Source organism: Magnolia sinica, chromosome 11 (assembly GCF_029962835.1).
Source record: "Magnolia sinica isolate HGM2019 chromosome 11, MsV1, whole genome shotgun sequence".
Taxonomy (NCBI): domain Eukaryota; kingdom Viridiplantae; phylum Streptophyta; class Magnoliopsida; order Magnoliales; family Magnoliaceae; genus Magnolia; species Magnolia sinica.
Window position 1 is genome coordinate 50,651,697 of NC_080583.1, and position 24,555 is coordinate 50,676,251.

Sequence of the window (24,555 nt, forward strand, 5' to 3'; positions counted from 1 at the left end):
CTTGTCATGTTACCCACATGAGTCATGGCTTTGGCATGATTTTTTGTCCAAACAAGGTGCGATGCATATGATGGTCAGAGTCCATCAACGCATCATGGTGGGACCCACAAATGATTCAGTTAAAACATTTTCACCCTAATAGATATACAAATTCATCAGTTACATTGAAAAAGTTTCATTGAATCATTTCCCTACATGTGTGCTGTGTAAACAGGTACTATAAAGTCGATCTCATGGGCACTTCTATTAGCTCTATTGTCCCTACCATGACGTATCTTAAACATTTGAACCATGCGTTTAGTGTGTCCACAGCTCCTAACATTATAGATTGTCCCAAAATCCACCATTTTAGAAACTCATTTTTTTTTTTACACACACCATATTCGGAATTCAAAGACTACTAATATTACAATAATTAGCATAGTATAAATATACGAAAGACTAAGTATATTAGAATGGTTATTACTAAACCATTTTGTTATGATTGATAGTTTGTGAATTAAGGTAAAGAGACTATCTTGCTTTGTTGGAGATATTGTTGGATAGCCAATCAAGACCTTCATAGAGCCCCTCGCCGGATGTGGCACATGCACTTTGGATGTACCTGCAATGGAAAAAAAAATGAAAATTCTAAGTTTTCCACCAAAGACTAAAACTTTTATGAAAGAAACATTATTCATTAACCATATTCTTGAGAATCCAATTCATGAGAAAACTATCTATAAAACCCAACTACCATTTCTTGAAGTCATGATTAATGCTTATAGAGGAATTATAGTGTCCTAATGCATTAGAATACAGATTCTCCTACTATGCTTATTTTGAACAAGTGGGGCCATAATTCTATATCTAACAGGCACTGCTATGGTTGAGCTATAGCCTAAAATCATCTGCATTGTTTGATACTAACCATTCATCTATGGGTTTTTGTTTCCTTTTTCCAATCCAAGGGTTGAGATTTTCTAATCTGGGACATTTCTAATCTGATGCATTAGGACACTACTACCTCAAAGATGTATTCCTCAGGAAGAAGAAATCTGATTCAACAAATCTCTTAGGAGAAGCCATGATATAACTATTGATATTTGAACAAGCTTCCATTAAAGTGTTAGAATTCCTAAATGCACATAAATTGGTTTTAGAGTAGAAGATAGGAATGGAAAATGAATTCAGTTCATGGCACCCCTCACTACAGTTTAGGATACTATGTAATGGAAGGATAATGAAGAATATGTAAGACTCACCATCGACGCAGACGAAGTGAGTGTAGGCCGAGTTTATCAGTGATTTCAGAGACACTCATTGCATTTGGAAGGTCTTGCTTATTAGCAAAAACAAGCAGTGTTGCATCACGTAGTTCATCCTACAACAAGAAGACAAGAAAAGGCAAGGTTTCCATTGGAGTCATTGAGACAAACCCAAATAGAATAAAATTCATGAACTCAAATGAATTCTACACATTGTTTATATGAGATTATCATAATGAAATGAAAATTGATAGTGTCGACCAGTGTTGTCAAAGTCCTATGATTTACAATTTACGATATGTGATTTTAGTCAAATCTTTAAAAAAAAAAAACTATTTGAATCTCAACCTTAAATCCCTTTTTTATATGAATCCTATGATTTTAGGAATTGAATCCTATGGTTTAAGATTCAAATTCAAATTATACTTGTTATCTTTCATTTTAAACTTCACTTGGCTTTCATTTTATGTTTTTATATTAGTGGGGGCTTTAAGAATCATTCAGAAAAGGTAAATTATTTTATTCATTCTTTATAAGAGATTAAATAATATATAGTCTCTTCAACATTAAATCATATAGCTTTTTTGTGATTTCTTACCTCTTAACTAGTTGAAACGCCAAATTTATGTATGATTTACCTGTAATGTTTTCATGGATGGTTATGATCATGCTAACTTAGATGTATTGTGGAATGATGTTGGAAATTAAAATATTTTTTTTCATCGGTCTAAAATATCAAAGGTCACTTTCCACCATGATTCTACATTCGAGAAAGGTAACAAGAACAAAAATTATTAAAACATCATTGTATGTTTGTTTAAAAGAAATTTCTTGAAAGACAAATAATGATAATAAAAAATAAATAAAGGAATAAAAATCCTTTAACACTATCATGACATGGTATTACTTGGTGTGCACATTGAAAATAAAACAAAGATTGATGAGTTAAAAGCAAAAAATCCGATTCATTTATATTTTCATTTTTTTTTTCAAATTTTAAATAAAAATGTAAAACAATATTGCAATTTGCAACACGATTTGAGATTCGCAATTTGATACAATTCAACTCCTACTACGATTTGTGATACAATAACAATTTTGACAACGTTGGTGTTGATAATAATTACAAACCTCACTCAGCATACGATGCAACTCATCCTTGGCTTCCAGAATCCGTTCTCTATCATTGCTGTCAATCACAAAAATAAGTCCCTGGGTATTCTGGAAGTAGTGTCTCCATAAAGGGCGAATCTGTTTAAAATGAAACAAAAGGATTCAACAATATAGTTCAAGATTAGGCATACATAATTTTGTGTAGATTTTTGAGAAAATAAATGTTGCATCTAAATATAAAGAAATAGAAATAGTTATGATATAAGGGTGATTTTTTAGTATTATTGGAGAACACATAAAGAACAAGTAAATGATATTAAGCTTTGTTATTAGGGGTGTTAATGGGCTGGGCTCGGGCCTGAAAATTTGAATTTTGAATAGGGCTGGCCCGACGGTCCAACCTGACACAGTTCAAAATCTGAGCCAAGACCTACCCCAAGCCTATCCTGTTGAAAACCCTATTTGTTATTGATTATTTACCAGGCAAGTAAACCAATATTTAGTTATATTATTGAAGAAAAGAGGGACACTTTTTGTGTTTCATATACTTTATTTGCAATTTCATGATTTAATTTAATTAATAGATTGCTAGAAATATATAATAAATAAGAGATTTTGACATATAAAGCTCTATCGCTTTGTCCATTACGATAAAATGCACTCCCTTACTACTATTTTAAAATAAACTTCTATCCTTTTTCTAAATATGTTTAAAACACCCCTATTTGACTTTGACTAATGGAATGGAAAGGACCATAGGGATGGAAAAGATTCCCTTAATGAAATGACAATTAGGGAATGGAAATAACACCTATTATAATATTTGTATGACATCCATTTTATCCATCTACTGCACCTGCACATATTAGGACATGAGCCAAAAAATTAATAAAATTCAAAACTCAAGTAGGTTACACAATAAGAAATAGGTAGGGATTGAATGAGCATTGAAGCCTTCATAGGATCCTTGAAGTTCTGGATTAGGCTAATCACTATGTTTTTCCTTCATCCCAATGGGAATAACCTTATGAAAGAGTCAGATGACATATAAAATTGGCAAAGTCCCTAGGAATGTTTAAGTGGTGGGAGTTTACATACCACTTGTTCTCTTGTTGTGTAGCCCACTTGAGTCTTAGGTCTCTCTCATTTTTGGTCATCTTAACATGTGCTAACAAAACTTATAGGAAAATTGGATTAACACAAATGACATGGTGGATCCCATACAGCTTTTATTGGAGGCCCATTGTTTTGGGCCCGACAGAAGTTTTAGATCAAGCTAATCTTTGAGTTTCCCTTTCACCCTAGTGGAAATAACTTATATATGAATGGGTTGGATTGGATGTAAACATAATGGTGGGCCCCAAGAATGGTTACATATTTTAGTTGCTACAGGCATTATAGTCATATATAAAATAAGGTAAATAGATTATTTGGCCAATTGATTGTAGCACTTTTTAGACTAGTTATGTAAGAGTGGGGTTTATTTGGAAATAATAATTAGTGAGGGGATCTTTGGCAATGGAACATAATATACGGATTCATATATAAAAATCCTAATAAAGAAATTTCTAATGGAATGAAACATGTAACTCATTTTCTTTAATAAATCCAACGAATAAAGTGTCAACCTGAATAATGGTTTGCCTCAATGAAAGTATGATTCTTATAAGTGAGTGGATCACTCAAAATCATGACAGGTGTAAACACACAAAAAATGTACTTGAATCATTCTAGGAAGTATTTTGACCTTAGTTGTCAATTTCATTTTGGCAGCCATTTTGATTTTCATACTTAATGGAATGTTCCATATGGTAATTGTTTCCACATTTCATGTCATCCAAAACATGCTAAATTATTTTACTTATTCAAAAATAAAATAAAATTTAGAGCTAGTAAAAAAAATCACAATTCATAACAAAAACGTGAGTTAAACATATAAAATTGTTAATATGTTGACATCATTTTAGAGAAGTATGCATTTACATTAAGAATAACTAAAATATATGCATGAAGAATCTGTGTGAAATGTTAAGCTTACCACCGCATGAAGAATCTGTGTGAAATGTTAAGCTTACCACCACACCCCCCACCCCCCCACCCCCCCTTTTTATATGCATGTGGAATCCCTATCCTTATTGAAGAAGTTGAGGCTGATTACTATGGCATCAAGAGGGGATTGAAAAGTGAAAAAAGAGAGATGGAGTTAGAGGAAAAGGCATAGGGTTAAATGAAGGGTGATTATAGTGTTAATTAAGAGGGGGATTGGACATTGACAAGGAATCCATGAATGATTTGGTGGTTTTGAATAGAATGGGAAGGGGTGTGGAGTTGTTGAGAAGTAGAGGGGAGTCTTATTTTAGGGGAGCAACGTGTGAGTAGAGAATGAGCCTTGATGGGGGAGGATATCCAATTATGCTTTACCCACATGTCTTGACGCAGGGAAGGACGTGATGAGGACAATCACTACCTTCCTCGAACAATAAACACCTTGAATCCACAAGGCCCTCTTAAATCCACAAGAGAAATAAAACAGTTTTGAGAATTTTATTGATAGCATCTCGAAAATAAATGAGTTTGCATTCTTAAATAATCTTAAACAAACCCTAAGACGTAATTACAAGAGACCTAAATGAGTAAGGAAAAAAAATGAAAAGTGTGGAAGTTTTCACCATTTGTCAATCTATTGATTTGATCGGTTGAATTGGCCCAAAAATGTCAAAAGAATAAAACTAAAAATTATGTGAATTTTGACCTGTCTTAATGAACTTCTCTTTCGGCTTTTTCCGATCCATCTATATTGGGAATGTACATGATTCACATCTTACATTAGAGACACATCCATTAGAAAAAAACTAATCCCCAAGTTATCCTCCAGTTTTGGTTCATGATACTCGTACAGGTTTGCTATATTGAACGTGCGTAAGATCTCCATGTCTTCAAAAAGATCAATGACATAGGCATTGTTATTGATTTTACAAAGTATAGGTACTGGCCTAATCTTCTTATTCTTTAGCTTGTTTTACATCCTGTTTGGAAATATCTCATTACGTAGATGAACCATGACGTTGTTGGCCACGTTGAATACCTTCAGGCACTTGTGTTTGCAATCCATTTCCTTGTATTTGTTGTTGGATGCTTACAACTTGGCTTGAACATCAGCGTATACACTTATTATTCGGTCCGCCATATGTTCTGCTGTAACGCTTATGCCTAAAAGCTTGGGCAATGGAACCAAATTAAGAGTATGCTTAGGTACTCGTCTGTACACAACTTCAAATGAAGACTTGCTAGTAGAACGGTTTTACATATTGTTGAACGCGAATTCCACCTAAGCTAAGGCAAAATCCCATGCTTTGGCTTATTATCCAAGATGCATCATATAAGGTTCTTGAGTGTATGATTTAGCATCTCGGTTTGCCAATCTGTCTACAGATGATATGCACTATTGAACTGTAGCTTGGTGACAAATCGCCTCCACAAAGTCCTAAAAAAGTGACCGAGGAACTTAGTATCACGATTTGAGGTGATAGATTTTGTGATACCATGTAGTCATACCTGTCAGAAGAATAAATTTGTGATGTGTATAATATTGAGAGTCTCCTTATATGGTATAAAATGAGCCATCTTAAAGAACCTGTTGACCACAATAAACACTAAGTCCATTTCACACTAGGCCCATAGAAGACCTAGCATAAAGTCCATGAACAAATCCTCTGAAGGTTGTCAAGTACCAACAATGAAGTATATAGGCCCGTGTTTTATGGTCATCCTTTGGATGCCTGATAAGTATGGCATCGCTGCATCGCCTTTCCAACATCTTGCATTAGTTGTGGCCAATATTAATGCTCCTCCTAGAGAGCTATTGTCTTGTCTCGCGCTAGTTGACCTCCGGTGCCACCTTCATGTAGTTCCTAAATGAGACACTCTCATAATAAACTCTTTGGAATGTATAACTGATTTACTTTAAAGAAGAAATTTTCCTAAATATGGAGGTCACTAGGTTGATCCTCTTGGCATCTAATCCACACATCCATGAATTCGTTGTCATTAGCATATAGGTCTTTAAGGCATTCGGACTCGACAACCTCATTGCTCATGGTCATTAACAAGGTTGGACGTTGCCTAAGTGCACCAGCCACCTTGTTCTTCTGTCCGGCCTTATGCTTCAGTACAAATGTGAAATCCTATAAGAAAAAAAGAAGACCTAACATGCACACAGTTAACATTTTCCCAGTTGTTAATAAATTTGAGGGCTTAGTGGTTCATATAGAGTATAAATTCCCACTGAATCAAATAATGCCTCAAACACAGTAATTCCTGAATCACTACGTACAATTCTAGCTTATATGACAACCAATTCTTACGAACATCACTAAGTTTCTCACTATAGAAGGCTAATGGCCTGCCCTCCTTAGACAATATAACCCCAATGCAAACATACGAAACATTGCATTCAACTTTAAATAATCTATCATATCTAAAAAGTATGACAACCATACTAGTGGACAACATCTGCTTAATTTCATCAAAACTTCTATTAGCTCCATTAATCCACTAAAAATGCCCATTCTTCATGTAGTCGGTGATCAGTGCCATGATTGTATTGAAGTTCATCACGATCCGACGATAGAACGTCGTCAACTGTGAAAACTTCTCACTTAATGAATGTTCATTAGAACCAACCATTTTGTTGAGTATGAAAATTATATATTTATCCCTTATTATGCATTAGTTTTATATGTATAGACGCACTTAATTGGTCTAATTATTTGTTTGCTACGCGAGGTGATTTGGAGAGATATGATGAAAAGAGCAATTAAAGAGAAGATTTAATACTCAAAGAATGACCAAGTGAAGATTTGAAGATTTGGACATGATTAATGAAGATTTCAATGGGCAAAGATCCAAGAAAATCAAGTGTAAAAGAGAGAGAAAAGATTGTTGAAATCACCAAGTCCGATAACAAAAACAACAGACTGTTCAGTCCCACCTAAGGTTGGTTCGGTTTGATTGAAAGTGCGCAAAACAATCTAATAACAAATTGTAATTTTTGGAGTTAATTTGGCTTGACGTTCGATCCTATCGAAGCCATGTTCGGTCTGACTGACTGGATAGGATAGGACTTTAATTCCAGTTGAGTTATATGATTGAAGCAAGTGAATGAAACACTAAGGATTGCTATAAGTGAATCCTTGGCGCTCTAGTGTTTTATCTTTATTAGTTTCCTTCTAAATCACATCACTACTTCTTAGATTTAATTCTATAAGTTAGTTTTTCATTCTAGTTCTAATTCTAAAGTGTTTAAGAAATCACACAAACATAAGTCTCTGTGGGTATGACCTCAGTCTCACTAAGTTATTACTACATCACAACCCTACCCTTGGGGTTTGTCATAATCAAGTTTTTGGCGCCGTTGCTAGATATTATGACTATGCTTTTTTGAAATACATTAGTATTAGAATTAATGTAAGATTAATATTAGTTTTTGTTGCTTTTCTAGATTAGATTTTTCTAAATTCTTAGATAATAACATTGTTTCTTCTATTTTGTGGAGTCTAATCTAGAATCATTAATCAAGTAATATCCTTCTAACCCTCTCGCTTTAGTATTTCAAATTTCTTATTTTTATGTAATTTTTCTTTTTAGTAGAAGTAGGTTCAAGCTTAGAATTAGGTCTGAGAGTATTTCGTGCTCACGTGGGTCTGTAATAACACTCTACGTCTCTTAAGTAAAGAAGGATTAGTTAAAGGTTTGCCTATCCATCACTGGATTAGACACCACCTAAGATCCTTTAAGTTGACAAAGAATATGGCTGAAAATCAACCCCATCATCCTGTTGAAGAGCAATAAGATGAGAATGATGTGCATAATGGTCTTCCACCCAAAACACTACGTAATTATTTACAAATAGCGAGGATGAGCACTCAATCCTGTATGGCATTTTCATATAATGAAGGCAACATGGATTTTCAAGCCGGGAGTGATCCAACAGCTCCTGAAGTTCCATGGACTATATTCTAAGAGTCCATACCTACATCTCTAGGAATTTAATGAGATTGTAACAACCTTAAACTTCCACAATGTGTTGGACGACACTTTAAGATTATAATTGTTCCCTTTCTCGTTGAAGGAGAAAGTCAAGTCATGACTTCACTCCTTGAGACCAAGGTTAATTGGGACATGGGCTGAGATGATCCAGGAGTTTCTTAAAATGTTCTTCCTGATTCATAAAACCAATACCTTTAGAAGGGCGATAATGATTTTTTCACAGAAAGAGGAAGAAACCTTCTTCCAATACTGGGAAAGATTTAAGAAAATTCTAAATGCTTGCCCACATCATGGATATGAAATTTGGTGGGTCATAAGCTTTTTTTTTTTTTTTTTTTTAAATTTAAAATTTTATGATGGATTGACTTTACTTATGCACCAATTAATAGAGATGATGTGTAATGGGGAATTCATACACAAAGATCCCAATGATGCGTGGGATTATTTTGATATGCTTGCTGAAAACGCATGGTCATGGGATACTTCATCCAAGCCCGCTAACCCCAAATCAACTCAGTCCAAGGAGAAGAGAGGAATTTACATCTTAAGGGATGATGATAGCTTTAATGCCAGGGTGGATAACATCACCAGAAAGGTTGAGGACATAAAACTAAAAAAAGTAGAGATGGTCAAATTTGATAAGACCATTGAAATTGTTTGTGGTATTTGTACTAGTAATATACACTTGACGCGGGACTACCCTACAATTCTTATCTTCCAAGAGTTGTTACATGAGCAATCCAATACCATGAACAATTATCAAAGGCCGTTTAATGCTCTTATCTCAAACACGTATAATTCTAGTTGGTAGAACCTCCCAAACTTCAATTAGCAGAATGGGCAAATGGCAACTACAGATAGAAATCGTCAAGGGTCTTTTCCATCAATATCTAGTCCATTAGTTAATCAAAAAAGAACCCAAGAGGATCTGATTCAAAATTTTATTCATAATTAAGAGTAGTTCAATTAAAATACGTTGTAAGAATTCTAGGATATTAAAACATCCTTAAGACTATTTTTATCGTCCATTTTAAAGAATAGAGTCACAACTTGTTGTATGGAAAAAGGGGACTCTTCCAGCCCAACCTCTACCTAACCCAAAACCACAATATGAAATAGGTGATCTAAGCTCTTCGAATTAGTATGTGGAGAAAGCAAGGTCCATCAACATCCTTAAAAGTGGAAAAACAATTGATAAAAACATTTCGATGAGGGCTGAGAAGCCCAAGGACTCGAAAGACTTTAATAGAGATGACGGGCCTAGCAATGCTACACATGAAAAAGAACTGCAAAAGAAATACAAACCGGTTGCTCTGTTCCTACAAAAGTTGATCTCACCAAAACCTCTACCCAATAATCAAGATACCTTAGAGGTTCTAAAATAGGTGAAAATCAACAACCCTCTATTGGATGCCATAAAATAAATTCTGTCATATGTAATGTTCTTGAAAGATCTATGTACGACCAAGAGATGACACAATATCCAAAATAAAATATTTTTGACAGAGAAATTGAGTGCCATCAACAAGAAAGATGTGACCCAAAAATACATAGATCTTGGTAGCCCAATCATCTCATGTGTGATTAGGGACCATCATATTGAACATGCACTACTTAATTTGGGGGCAAGTATGAATTTGATCCCATACTTGGTCTACGAACATCTTGGCATAGGTGAATTAAAACCCACTAGGACCACACTTCAACTCACTAATCATTTGATTTGTATACCGAGAGAGACAATAGAGTACATGCTTATATAAGTCGATAAATTCTACTATCTAATAAATTTTACTATTTTAGATACATAACCCGTCATTGATGCTAATACTCAAATCCCTGTAATGCTTGGCTGACCATTCCTAGCTACATAAAATGCCACAATCAATTGTAGGAATGGAATTATGAAATGATCCTTTGGAAATATGACACTTGAGTTGAATGTGTTTAACATGTGCAAACAACAGGAGGATAGTAATGATGTCCATGAGATTAACATGATAAATTCATTCATGGAAGATAAGTCATTTTTGACTTTATACTACGACACTTTAGAGATGTGCTTGGCCCACTCCACTGATCTATACGATGATATGATTAGGGAGATAGATGCCCTGCTTGATGCTACGTTGGTACTTGAACCTAATTGATGGAGGCTTGAATTTGAAAGATTAATTCTAACTGACATAAAGCCTTTACTGTCTAGTATCAAGGTACTGAAACTTGACCTAAAATTATTGCCAACTAATCTTAAATATGCTTATTTAGGTCAAGATGAAACATATCCAGTGGTGATTTCTTCCCACTTAGATGAGAATTAAGAGAGTATACTAATTTCTACTCTCAAAGAACAAAAAAAAGCCCTTGGATGGTCGATTGCGGACCTCAATGAAATTGATCCTTCGATTTGTACTCAGCGCATTCACCTCGAAGATAATGCGAAAATATTTAGACAACTACAACGTCGTTTAAATCCACACATGAAAGAAGTGGTTAAATCCAAGGTGTTAAAGTTGTTGGATGTGGGTATTATATACCCTATATTCAATAGCCAATGGGTGAGTCTGACTTAGTTGGCACCCAAGAAGTCCGGGATCACCATCATAGCCTATATGGATAATGAACTCATGCCAACCAGGGTCATTATTGGTTAAAGAATGTGCATTGAATATCGAAAATTGAATACCGTTATGAGGAAGGACGATTTTCCTTTGCCTTTCATTGATTAGATTTTAGAAAGGTTGGCAGGTCATTCCTATTATTGTTTCCTTGATGGGTATTCGAGCTACAATCAGATAAAGATAGCCCTTAAAGATAAAAAAAGACTACATTCACATGTCCTTTTAACACTTTCGCATACCTAAGGATGCCATTTGGACTGTGTAATGCTTTCGCGACATTCTAGCGATGCATGTTGAGCATTTTTTCTGATATGGTGAGGTAATTTTTAGAGGTCTTCATGGATGACTTCTCTGTATTTGGTGCATCTTTCAATGAATGCCTTGAACACTTAAAATTAGTGCGGAAGAGATATGAATAAAAGAACCTTGTCCTGAATTGGGAGAAATGTCATTTCATGGTTCATAAAGGGACAGTCCTCGGACATATTATATCATTCAATAGAATTGAGGTAAATAAGGACAAAATCGACTTAATCTCTAACCTACCTTTACCCAAGAGCATATGTGATGTGCGATTCTTTTTACGATACACTAGATTTTATCGAAGGTTTATAAAAGACTTTAGTCTCATCTCTCATCCTTTGTGTAATATTCTTAAAAAAAGAAACCCCCTTTGAGTGGAATGAAGAATGCTAAAGAACTTTCACTATGCTAAAGGGCATGTTAACTAGTGCTCCCATTATGCAACCACCTAATTAGACTTTAGCTTTTGAATTCATGTGCGATGCGAGTGATTATGCAATTGGGGTAGTGTTAGGCAAGAGAAAAGAGAAGAAACCCTATATCATATACTATGCGAGTAAAACTCTAAACCCTACCCAAGTAAACTACTTTAATATGAAAAAGGAATTCCTAGCCGTAGTGTTCGGTTTAAATAAGTTTAGGTCCTACGAGATGTACAACATGGCAATCATGATCGTTGTTGTTGTAAGTGCTATGGTTGAAAGACCCTTTATGTTGTCAAATTTATGGTGCCAAAAACACTGCTTGTTCTTTGTGAAATTACATAAATGCAAATGTTCGAGACATAGTATGGATGAAGCATGTATGGATGAAGCGAGTCTCAGTGTATGGATGTTGACTACATTAGTGAAGCACAATGCTCAACTTAAGATATGTCAAGCCACAACATTGTCTTGCAAGATCGACTTCGAAAGACAAGACATGTTTACAAGTCAAGACTCGAAAATGTTCAACTGAATTTACAAGTTACAAGTCAAGATTCAAGATTGTGTAATTGAAGCTTTTAAGGAAAAGATACATTAAGATTTCAAGCTTCACTTTCTTTAAAATGTCCTTACTTCACTATTAAAGTATATTTGACCTTAGGTTGACCTTTAAAGTAAGTCATTTCGGATACATAATGCAAATGTTTTATATTTGAGAATCGGTTTGCTCTAAGACTAGTCCTGGATCTTTCTCGACTAGTCCTAGCTCTGACTCGACCAGTTTTCTGGATCCGTCGTAAGTTTGTTGCAAAAATTTTGAATTCTTTGTTAAGCTTCAACCAGTCCTAGGGTTTGTTCGACTAGTCATATGAATAGTGTTGACTGTTCCTTCAACTAGTCATGAACCTACGACTCAAACTACAAGCAATGTATTTTGTTTGGCTTCGACTAGTCATGATCAACCTAAGACCGGTCGAAGATGTCCTTCGACTAGTTGTAGACTACTTACGACCAGTCGTGAAACGGCTGAGCTTAATTCGCTCAAATTTTCAAATATTTGTTGGTTCTAAGACCAGTCGTAGCAATCTCTGGACCAGTCGAAGATGCAATTTTCTCACCTATAAATAGAGCACGAATCTCTTAATACCAGGGACATCCGAAGTAATTGTAATCCGGTCTTCTGAGAGATAAGTATGTGCTCCATTTTAAGCCAAGTATGCATATTTAATATTCTCTTTCTTTAACTTTTTTAATTGATTTTGTTTCTTGTTTTCCAATCTGATCTGAAAAGAGGAAGTGTTATTTTCCTTTTTCCGGAATCAAAATTAATTAAAGCTAGCCCATTTTGGTTTAATTTAAAATCTATTAAAACCTAGAACCATTATAAATTGAGTATTGGACATTGAACTTTGACATTCGAACCTCTACTCTGACTTGGTTCTTCCGGGCTTCTACAAAGAAGAAATTCAGGTATTTTACATTATTGTAATTTACATTCTATTTTTGGTTTCTTTTGAGATTAAGCCAGAAAAATCTTATTGTGTTTGGTTATCCGAGGAGAGCTAGAAAACTCAGAAAGTATGAGTTTTTGGATTGTGTAAGCCCAAGTTAAAAAGACACAATTGTGAAGGTTTTAAGTGAACTTGTGAAACCTATTTTGATAGTGAACGCTAATATCCCTTGTGTGAGGATATTAGGAGTGGAGTAGCATTCTGTGTGGCTATTGTTTAACAGTTGGTGAACACACAGGTGAACCACTATAACTCCTTATGTATTGTAGTTTGAATGCTTGCTTAATTTTCTATCTTTTATCATTCAAGTTGTGGAATGTATGTGTGGATGTGAATGTTGTAATATTTACATTTCAAGCACAGTGGGGAATGTTGTTTTAAATTCTTACAAATTTTCAATTCTTTACTATTTATTTATCCTCTTTAGTTTGAGTTTTTGATATAAATAACGTTCTAGAAATAAGGTTGTCCTGCCATAAACCCTTGGTTTTTATGGTGTAATGTTGTCCTTAGAACTGCATTTGTTTCAATCTCTCAATACTTGATTATTGAGGCTGCTTTTCCTTTTTAGCATTGTAAACTGATTTATTTTATTTGGTTATCATTTTTCCGCTGTTATAGTCTAAATTTGGCATAGTCCTATTCACCCCCCCTTTAGGACATATAACTTGGCCTTTTCAAGTGGTATTAGTGCTTAATAGCTCGTTTTTAATTCTTTATTCTTGGATTCATTTCCTGAGCTAACGATCTAAGCTATATATATAAGATGTCAAATTTTGATAGCCTTTCAGTCACTAGGCCTCCACCATTTGATGGCTCCAACTATGCTTATTGGAAAGCCAGGATGAGGATTTTCCTCAAATCAATGGATGAGAGTGTGTGGCAAGCCACAATGACTGAATGGAACTCACCTACAACTAAGATCGATGGTTCAAAATTAATGAGAGTAACATCGTATTTCTCATGGACCACTCTTCAGAAAAATGAGAGTAGTGCCAATGCAAAAGCACTAAATGCAATCACTTGCGCACTATCACCGGATGAGTTCAAAAGAATTATATCCTGTGATACTGCAAAGCAAGCTTGGGATATTTTAGAAATGACACACGAGGGTACTTCAATTGTCAAGAAATCTAAAGTCCAACTCCTCACAACCAAATTTGAAGAAATTCATATGGAGGAAAATGAAATGTTTATGGACTTTTATACAAGATTAAATGACATTGTAAACTCTATGTGGGGTCTTGGCGATAAAATCTCAGAAAGTAAAGTGTGTGCAAAGATACTACGCTCACTTCCTGAACGGTTCAACTCTAAGGTAACCGCGATCCAGGAACTTCGTGATACGGACAATATGAGGGTAGAAGAACTAGTTGGGTCTTTACAAACCTATGAATTAAATTTTAAAGCTCCTAAAGGCAAATCTATCGCTCTTAAATCTTCTAAATGTATTACTCAAGAAAATTTTGATTTAGAAAATTCTGAAGATGATATGGCGCTTTTAGCAAAAAAGTTTTACAAGATCTTCAAAAGTAAAAAGAGAGTTGATTTTCAAAAATCAAATGATAAGAAACGACTTAAATCTAAATCAAAAACTTGGAAATCTTTGAAAGATAGTCAATGTTACAACTGCCAAGAATATGGGCATTTAGCAAACAAATGTCCTAAAAAGGAAAAACCCAAAAAGAAGGGAATGTTGGCTACTTGGGATGAATCGTCTGATTCTGAAGCCTCTTCTGAATCAGAAGATTTTGAAACCGAGTCGGGCAATGAAGTTAAAGCTCTTATGACTCTAGCGAAGTTCACTTTTTTAGATCATGATGATTCAACTAGTAAAGAAAATCTGAATAGTGAATATGAAAATGAAGAAGATCTTTAAGATGCTTACAATGCCTTATATAAGGAGAGTTGTTAAATTACCGTAAAACTAAAACTTCAAAAAGAAAGGTTTTTAAAACTTAAAGAAAATTTTGAGTCTCTTGTTTTAGAAAAATCCCATATTTCAGACTATTTTGAAAAGACTAAATGCGATTTAGAATTCAAAACCTCCCTGATTAATAATCTGAAATCTGAAAATGAGAAACTTAAAAATGAAGTATCTTCTCTTCTGAGTTTGAAGGATACATGGAGGTATGCTCAATGTGATCCAAAGTTAGAAAAACTTCTATCCGGATCTAGAAAATATGGTGACAGATCCGGGTTGGGCTATGATAAGAATATACCTTCTAAACAGAAGAATACTCCTCCCAAGTTTGTAAGAGGAGAAACCTCAAACTCAAAAGGGAAAAGTACTAATCAAAGTTTTTCTAAAAATGTTAAATCTTTTCAAAAATCTAAAAGCAACTATGTCAACTATAAAAATCAGAACCGAAATCCTTTAGCTGAAAAGATAGTTGATTTGCTTAAGGAGCTCTTAAAATCTAACTCAGTGGGTCATTACAAATACAAGAAGACCAACTATACTTCTAAACCCAAAACAGTTATGAAATGGGTTCCTAAGGTTACTTTGCTTAGTTGCCCACACCGCTTTCAAAGTTACAAGTCATTCGAAGTGGTACCTTGATAGTGGATGCTCCAGGCATATGATAGGCGACAAGGCTTTATTCACCGATCTTAAAGATATGACTGATGGATCAGTCACATTTGGTGATGGTAGCAACTGCAAGATTATTGGTCAAGGTACGGTTTAACTCTATAACCTTCCCTTATTTAAAAATGTTCTATATGTTGAGGGACTAAAATACAACCTGTTAAGCATATCTCAAATATATGATAATAATCATAGTGTGAAATTTTCTAATAAAGGTTATGAAATTTTAAACAAAAAGGGTTCTGTAATATTAACTGGTCACAGGACTTCAGAAAACTGCTATATTGTAAGCGATGGTAGCTTATCTAAATAATTGTGTTATATGGTCCATACTGATGAGACTGAATTATGGCATAAACGCCTTGGACATGTACACTACCGTAATTTATACAGATTGAGCAAGAGAGAACTAATAAGAGGTCTACCAAAATTACAAAAAGTAGACAAAATATGTGGTGAATGCTAGTATGGCAAGCAAACAAGGAGCTCTCACAAAAAGGTGAACTCCAATGCCACATCAAGACCACTCGAGCTTCTCCATATGGACCTTATAGGACCTACCAGGACGGAGAGTCGAGGAGGTAAAAAATACATACTGGTAATCGTGGATGATTTTACCAGATTCACTTAGGTAGCCTTCTTAAAGATAAATCAAAAACCCTTGATGAAGTAAAAAGATTATCAAACGGATCCAGACTGAAAAAAGTTCTCAAGTCTGTAAGATCTGCAGTGATCATGGATCTGAGTTCGAGAATAGCAGTTTTGAGAAATTCTGTAGTGATCAGGGAATATCGCATGAATTCTCTATGCCCAAAACACCACAACAAAATGGAATTGTGGAAAGGAAAAATAGAGTGCTTCAAGAAATGGGAAACGTAATGTTGAATAGTATGAAGCTCCCTAGAAATCTTTGGGCTGAAGCCGTAAATACTGCATGCTATATTATCAACCGAGTGTATACATGTAAGTCTGATAATAAAACTGCTTATGAACTTTGGTTTGATAAGAAGCCTACTGTCAAATACTTTCGAGTTTTTGACATCAAGTGTTATATTTTACGTGACCGTGAAAATCTGGGAAAGTTTGATATAAAGAGTGATGAAGGGATCTTCTTAGGATACTCTTTAAACAGTCGGGCATATCGTGTTCTGAACAACAGGACTGGTGTGATTCAAGAGTCCATCAATGTAGTCATTGATGATCACTTGAATACACCTGCCCCAAGTTCAGATAATGATGAAGTTCTTTTGATTGACAAACCAGATACTTCATCAAATCAAGTTAATTCTGAACTAAGGACTGTCAAAGATCATCCAACCAATCAGATACTTGGAAACCCTCTCATTGGTGTGCGCACTCATAGACAATTAGAAGACATATGTAACTACGTGTGTTTTACATCACAGATTGAACCGGTAAATGTAAAAGAAGTGCTTTCTGATGAAAACTGGATAGTAGTTATGCAGGAAGAACTTAATCAATTTGTTTGAAATGATGTCTAGTATCTTGTTCCTAGACCTAAAGATAAACATATTATTGGAACAAGGTGGATTTTCAAAAATAAGTTTGACGAACTTGGTAATATTATTCGAAACAAGGCAAGACTGGTTGTTCAAGGGTACACTCAAATAGAAGGCATTGACTACGATGAAACCTTTGCCCCAGTTACTCGCCTTGAATCAATTAGACTTTTCATATCCATTGCATGCTTTTAAAAAATTTAAAATTTATTAAATGGATGTAAAGAATGCCTTTTTGAATGGCGATTTACACAAAGAAGTATATGTTGAACAATCTACAGGGTTTGAAGACTCTAAGCTTACTGATCATATATACCGCCTTAAAAAGGCTCTATATGGTTTAAAACAAGCTCCGAGGGCATGGTACAAAAAATTGACCAAGTTTTTACTAAGTCATAATTTTCAAATGGGGAGTGTTGATAAGATGCTCTTTGTTACGAAACATAACGATGATATCTTAATGGTTCAAATCTATGTTAATGATATTATTTATGGATCAACATATACTAACATGACTATTAAGTTTACAAATTTAATGAAATCTAAATTTGAAATGAGCATGGTTGTGGAATTAAATTATTTCCTAGGGTTGCAAGTAAAACAATAATCTGATGGTATTTTTATTTCTCAAACCAAGTATGCTTTGAACCTGATTAAAAGGTTCAGATTTGAGAATGGTAAGAATTTTGATACTCTTATGAGTACAACTTTGAAACTCTCAAAAGATTCTGCAGGCAAAAATGTAGATTTGAAATTATATTGGAGTATGATTGATAGTTTACTGTATTTAACTGCTAGTAGACCTGATATCGCTCAAAGTGTTGGTATTTGCGCTATATATCAGTCTGATCCTAAAGAATCGCACTTGATTGTTGTCAAGCGAATTATGAGATATGTCGCAAGTACTGTTAATCTCGGTCTCTGGTATCCACTCGAGACTAGTGTTCAATTAGCTGGGTACTCGGATGCTGACTGGGCTGGTAATCTTGATGATAAAAAATCAACCAGTGGTGGTTGCTTTTATATTAAAAATTATTTAGTTTCTTGGTTTAGCAAGAAACAAAGTTCTATATTACTTTTAACTACTGAAACTGAATATATCGCAACTGGTAATGCATGTACGTAGCTTGTTTGGATGAAACGTATGCTAAGTAATTATGGAATTAAACAGGATTCTATGTTATTATATTGTGATAATTCTAGTGCCATAAATATTTTAAAAAATCCAATTCAGCATTCTCGTACCAAGCACATTGACATTAGATTTCATTATATTCGTGAATTAGTAGAAGAAAAGGTTATATCTTTGGAATATATCCCTACCGAGAATCAACGTGCTGACATTTTCACTAAACCGCTCGACAAAAGTAGGTTTAACAAATTGAAATTTGATCTTGGTATGTGCATTTTAAAATGATTATTTATGCCTATTTGTATCATATTGTATATATTTCGTTTAGATTTCAAATTTTGTAAAATATGCTGGAAATCAGATTTTTGGTGGTACTCGACCAGTCGAGGATTTCCTCGACCTGTCGTGACACGACCGGTCGAAGAAAGCCCACGACCAGTCGTAAATCGCGCTATTTGACTTAAATTGGAGAAAATTTCATTTCTTCCTTATTTCAACTTCCTTCTCCAACAAGCCGACGCCCGACCAGTCGAACCCACCTTCCAAATCCGTCAAGGTTAGTATTCCATTTGCTTATTTCTTGTGGATTTGTGCCAAGTTTGCTTCTATCTCTTACTTGAAGTTGTCTATTTCTAGTTTTGTTGAGATTTGGGGTTTTTCTTCACCCAAATTTGATTTGAGAAAATCCATTTCTCAATCCATTGCAACACTTTGTTTCCTTCATATCTTTGTTGCATATGGCATCTAGAGGTAGAAAGACAACATCCCGTGGTCCATCTTCTTCCAAATCTACTGCTATTACCAAGCGTCATCTTTGGTTCTACGAAGAAGATCTTCTTATGTACGAGACATTAGATTAAGGAATGTTATTTTAGAACGTCCTGTTTCTGTAGATCATGTTCCACCATATGATATCCTTCCTATTCTTCAAACTGTAGGTTGGGATAACTTATTGCATTCGGATGGGCCAGCATACCGGTCCATTACCAATCCATGTTCGCTTGCATAAGTGAGTTTTCATTGGAAAATTTAACTTTTAAAACATCCACAAGAGAAGGACCATTTGACGTTGATCGTCATTTGATTTCAGCTCTTATGGAAATTCCTGTAAATGATGAGGGCATTCCCATCCATATCTTATCTGAAAAACCCTCAGAAATTGAAAAACATATACTCACTAAAGCCTTATGCAATTTGGACGTACATTGGATGCATAAAGGGAATGCGCTCCCCTTAAAGTTTTTGTTACCCAAATACAGAGTTCTTCGCAAAATCTTTGTGTCTAACTTATATCATCAATCGGGTAATAAATCCGAATTGACGTCCTTCATGGTTCGTGTTCTTCACTCTATTGCCAGAGGTGTTCATGTTTGTTTACCATCCTTGATATGTCACTCCAGTATTCAGTTTCGACTCCATCTAGGTCAAAGTGACATCCCTTTTGCTTATTTGATGACTGTGTTGGCTACACATATGTTGGTCGACATGCCTGTTGGAGAGGCCCCAATCCATCATCTAATATTTAGCAATTCTAACCTTAATAAGATGAAGATGGATTTGCTTCCTAGCCAAGGTGATGGTAATGGTGGTGCTGAAGCTGGAAATGAGAAGGATGCTGGTGATCTTCCTCATGATGACATTAACGTGGATGATATTTTTAAAGAACTTGAATCTGATTCTACTAATGATCCAGATTATGAGCCTTCTGAGTTTGATGCGCGTTTACATGCATTGGAGGAGAAGGTTGAGAATATGCATGTTTTTAATGTCACGCAGTTCAAATATATGCGCAGATATCTTAGGCGTTTGAACATGGGCATGCATCAACTTGATCCTTCCATCCCTACTCCTTCATCTGACTCAGATTAGTTCTTTTTATTCTACCGGACTGTAATAACATTATTACTCTTCTGCTGTCTCTGTTTGTGAGATTGTTACTGCTTTTGACTTATCTCTTTTTATGGATTATTTTTTTTACTCTCTTTTTCATTTTAACTCCTCTACCATTTGATCATTGCTTCCTTTGTCCTATTGTGACAAAAAGGGGGAGAATGGATGTCTAATGGATGTCTATGGTATTGGATTTATGTGATGTATGTTACTCAGGGGGAGTATGTGCAGAGGTGGACTATATGTTGAATTGATTATGAATGTGGGCCAGTTAATAATAACTGGTGCATGACTCTTTAACCATATATTCTGTTTTATGTAATATATCTTGAAAGTATGTGTTGTCACTAATTTGACAAAGGGGGAGATTGTAAGTGCTATGGTTGAAAGCCCCTTTATGTTGTCAAATTTGTGGTGCCAAAAACACTGCTTGTACTTTGTGAAATTATATAAATGCAAATGTTCGAGACACAACATGGATGAAGCATGTATGGATGAAGCGAGTCTCAGTGTATGGATGTTGACTACATTAGTGAAGCAGAATGCTCAACTCAAGATATGTCAAGCCACGACATTGTCTCGCAAGATCGACTTCGAAAGACAAGACATGTTTACAAGTTAAGACTCGAGAATGTTCAACTGAATTTACAAGTTACAAGTCAAGATTCAAGATTGCGTAATTGAAGCTTTTAAGGAAAAGTTACATTAAGATTTCAAGCTTCACTTTCTTTAAAGGTTACATATCTTAAGGGTTCAATGTCCTTACTTCACTATTAAGGTATGTTTGACCTTAGGTTGACCTTTAGAGTAGGTCATTTCGGATACATAATGCAAATGTTTTAGATTTGAGAATTTGGTCTACTTTAAGACTAGTCCCGGATCTTTCTCGACTAGTCTTAGCACTGCTTCGACCTGTCTAAGATTTTCTTGGACCATCGTAAGTTTGTTGTAAAAATTCAAATTTTTTTTTGACTTACTAGTCTTAGGGTCTATTCAACTAGTCGTATGAACAATGTCAACTGTTCCTTCGACCAATCGTGAACCTACGACTCAAACTATAGCGATGTATTTTGCTTGGCTTTGACTAGTCGTGATCAACCTAAGACCGGTCGAAGATGTCCTTCAACCAGTCGTAGACTCTACGACCAGTCGTGAAACCGCCTTATCTTATAACGCTCAAATTTTCAAATATCCATTGGTTCTAAGACCAGTCATAACGACTCAAAGACGTGATTTGTCACCTATAAATAGAGCACGAATCTCGAATATTGAGGACATCTAAAGTAATTATAATCGCCTTCCGAGAGATAAGTCTATGCTATATTTTAAGCTAAGTGTGATATTTAATATTCTCTTTCTTTAGCTTTTTAAATTGATTTTGTTTCTTATATTCCAATCTGATCTGAAAAGAGGAAGTGTTATTTTCCTTTTTCTTGCATCAAAATCAATTAAAGCTAGCCCATTTTGGTTTAATTTAAAATCTATTAGAACCTAGAACCATTATAAAGTGAGTATTGGACATTAAACTTTGACATTTGAACCTCTACTCCGACTTGGTTCTTCCGGGTTGCTACAAAGGAGAAATTCAGGTATTTTACATTATTATAATTTACATTCTGTTTTTGGTTTCTTTTGAGATTAAGCCAGAAAAATATCATTGTGTTTAGTTATCTGAGGAGAGCCAAAAAACTCAGAAAGTGTGGGTTTTTGGATTGTGTAAGCCCAAGTTAAAAAGACACAATTGTGAAGGTTTTAGGTGAACTTGTGAAACCTATTTTGATAGTGAACGCTAATATCCCCTATGTGAGGATATTAAGAGTGGAATAGCATTCTGTGTAACTGTTGTTTAACAGTTGGTGCACACACAGGCGAACCACTATAACTCCTTATGTATTGTGATTTGAATGCTTGCTTAAGTTTTATATCTCTTTTCATTCAAATTTATGAAATGTATGTGTGGATGTGAATGTTGTAATATTTACATTTCAAGCATAGTGGGAATGTTGTAATAATTTAGATTTAAATTCTTACAAAATTTCAATTCTTTGCTATTTATTTATTCCTCTTTAGTTTGAGTTTTTGATACAAAGAACATTCTAGAAATAAGGTTGTCTTGCTATAAACCCTTGGTTTTTATGGTGTAAGGTTGTCCTTAGAATTGCATTTGTTTCAATCTCTCAATGCTTGAATATTGAGGCTACTTTTCATTTTAAGCATTGTGAATTGATTTCTTTTATTTGGCTATCACATTATTTAATTCCGCTGTCATTATTTTAAATTTGGCATAATTACTTGATCAGATCCAAGATCATCATATTCACTGACCATGTAGCACTAAAGTTTATTTTTAAGAAGGATGTTAAGCCTCATTTGTTAAGATGAATCATTCTACTCCAAGAGTTTAACCTTGAAATTCAAGATAAGAAAGGAATAGAAAATGTAGTGGCTAACCATCTCTCTCGACTTGTTCTATCTTACTTCATGGAGATGACACCCATTAATGAAATGTTCCTTGACGAAAAACTTTTTTAAAGTCTCTAAATTACCTTGGTACACTGACATTTCTAATTATCATGCCACAGGTATAATTCCTATTCATTAAATTACACGAGATAAGAAAAAAATTATTTATCGAGGTACTCAAGTTCTTCTATGATGATTCATATACTTTTAAGTATTGCCCAGATCAATTCATTAGGAGATGTGTTCCTGACCATGAACAACAAAGTGTCATCTCCTTTTGCCATTCATATTCGTGTGGTGGCCGTTTTTTCGCTAAGACGACTACATCAAAAATTTTACAGTGTGACTTTTACTGGCCCACTATGTTCAAATATATGAATAAACTTTGCAAAGCATGCGATTGATGTCAAAAATTAAGAGGGTTATCCTGTAGAAATATGATGCTATTGAACCTCGTTCTCATTATTAAAGTATTCGATTGCTGGGGCATCAATTTCATGGGACCATTCATCAAATCCTTTGGAAATATTTATATTCTACTCGCTGTTGATTATATTTTCAAATGGGTTGAGGCAATTTCATGTCGAAACAATGACCATCTCACTTTTGCAATAGAGCTTTCAAATTATTAATGAAGAAATATGGTATTTCGCATAAAGTGAATACCTCCTGTCATCCTCAGACGAGCGATGAAGTTAAAATATCAAATAAGAAAATTAAACAAATTATTGAGAAAATGGTTAATCCATATCACAAGGATTGGTCACTTCGATTGACTAATACATTATCGGCTTACCGTATGACATACAAAACCCCTATTGGTATGTCACCCTATAGATTGTCTATGGGAAGGCTTGCCACTTACCCGTAAAGTTGGAACATAAAACATATTGGGCTATAATGAATTTCAATTTCAATATTGACAAAGCCTCACTATGCAAGTTACAACTGAATGAACTTGATGAAATCTGGAATGATGTTTATGAGAATTCTAAGATATAAAATGAGACGATGAAAGTATTCCATGACAGGAACATTATTCGAAAAAGTTTTGTACCAAACCAGAAAATATTATTGTATAACTCGAGAATTCACATTTTTTTAAAAAAAATTAAGAACTCGTTGGATCGACTCCTTTAAAGTCAAAATGGTCTATCCTCATGGAGATATCAAGATTAAAAATCCAATGAATGATAACATTTTCAAAGTGAACGATCATCGCCTTAAAGCATTTTTTGAGAACTTTGATTCAGATGATATGCCAATCCCTCTAAATGATCCTGTCCATTAAGACTAACCTTTTAGTTTGATGAAGGTCCATTTATTCATTTAACATTTTCTTAAGATTAGGTTAGAATAGTTTATGTTTGTTTTAGTTTGTTTTCGTTTAGTACTAATCTCTTTAGATGGTGGAGAATCCGTGCCATTATATTGATCTTCCTCAAGTACTTTCTCACTTTCTCATTCATCTTTTATTTTCTTTATATCATGTTATAATGCATTTTGTATTCTTTTACATTCATGACAATGTAGATTTAGATTGGGGTGAGATTAGATGGAACTAATCAGTATTTTCTTAATTTTTGAGCAATTATTTTTTAATTTTCATGTTTAAAAACTACTTTTGAATATTAATATTCTGTGTATCTGAATATATTCGAATTTAAAATGATAAGATACAAAGTAATTTTT

General features: G+C 34.5%; 1 protein-coding gene and 1 non-coding gene across 3 annotated transcripts in view; both read right to left on the reverse strand.

Annotated features, from left to right (window-relative positions):
• Positions 1–488: 488 nt before the first annotated feature.
• LOC131219125 (ADP-ribosylation factor 2-like) overlaps positions 489–24,555 on the reverse strand; it is a 40,984-nt gene continuing 16,917 nt past the window's right edge. For both annotated transcript variants that reach the window (XM_058214124.1, XM_058214125.1), the window contains exons 4-6: positions 2,379–2,498; positions 1,245–1,363; positions 489–604 (exon numbers count right to left, since the gene is read on the reverse strand). In XM_058214124.1, coding sequence (XP_058070107.1) covers positions 514–604; positions 1,245–1,363; positions 2,379–2,498 — 330 coding nt within the window. In that variant the 3' untranslated portion in view covers positions 489–513. The remainder of the gene's footprint in view (positions 605–1,244; positions 1,364–2,378; positions 2,499–24,555) is intronic.
• Positions 8,598–8,705, reverse strand: LOC131219708 (small nucleolar RNA R71). The gene has a single exon (XR_009158354.1). It is a non-coding gene; the product is annotated as a small nucleolar RNA R71 (small nucleolar RNA).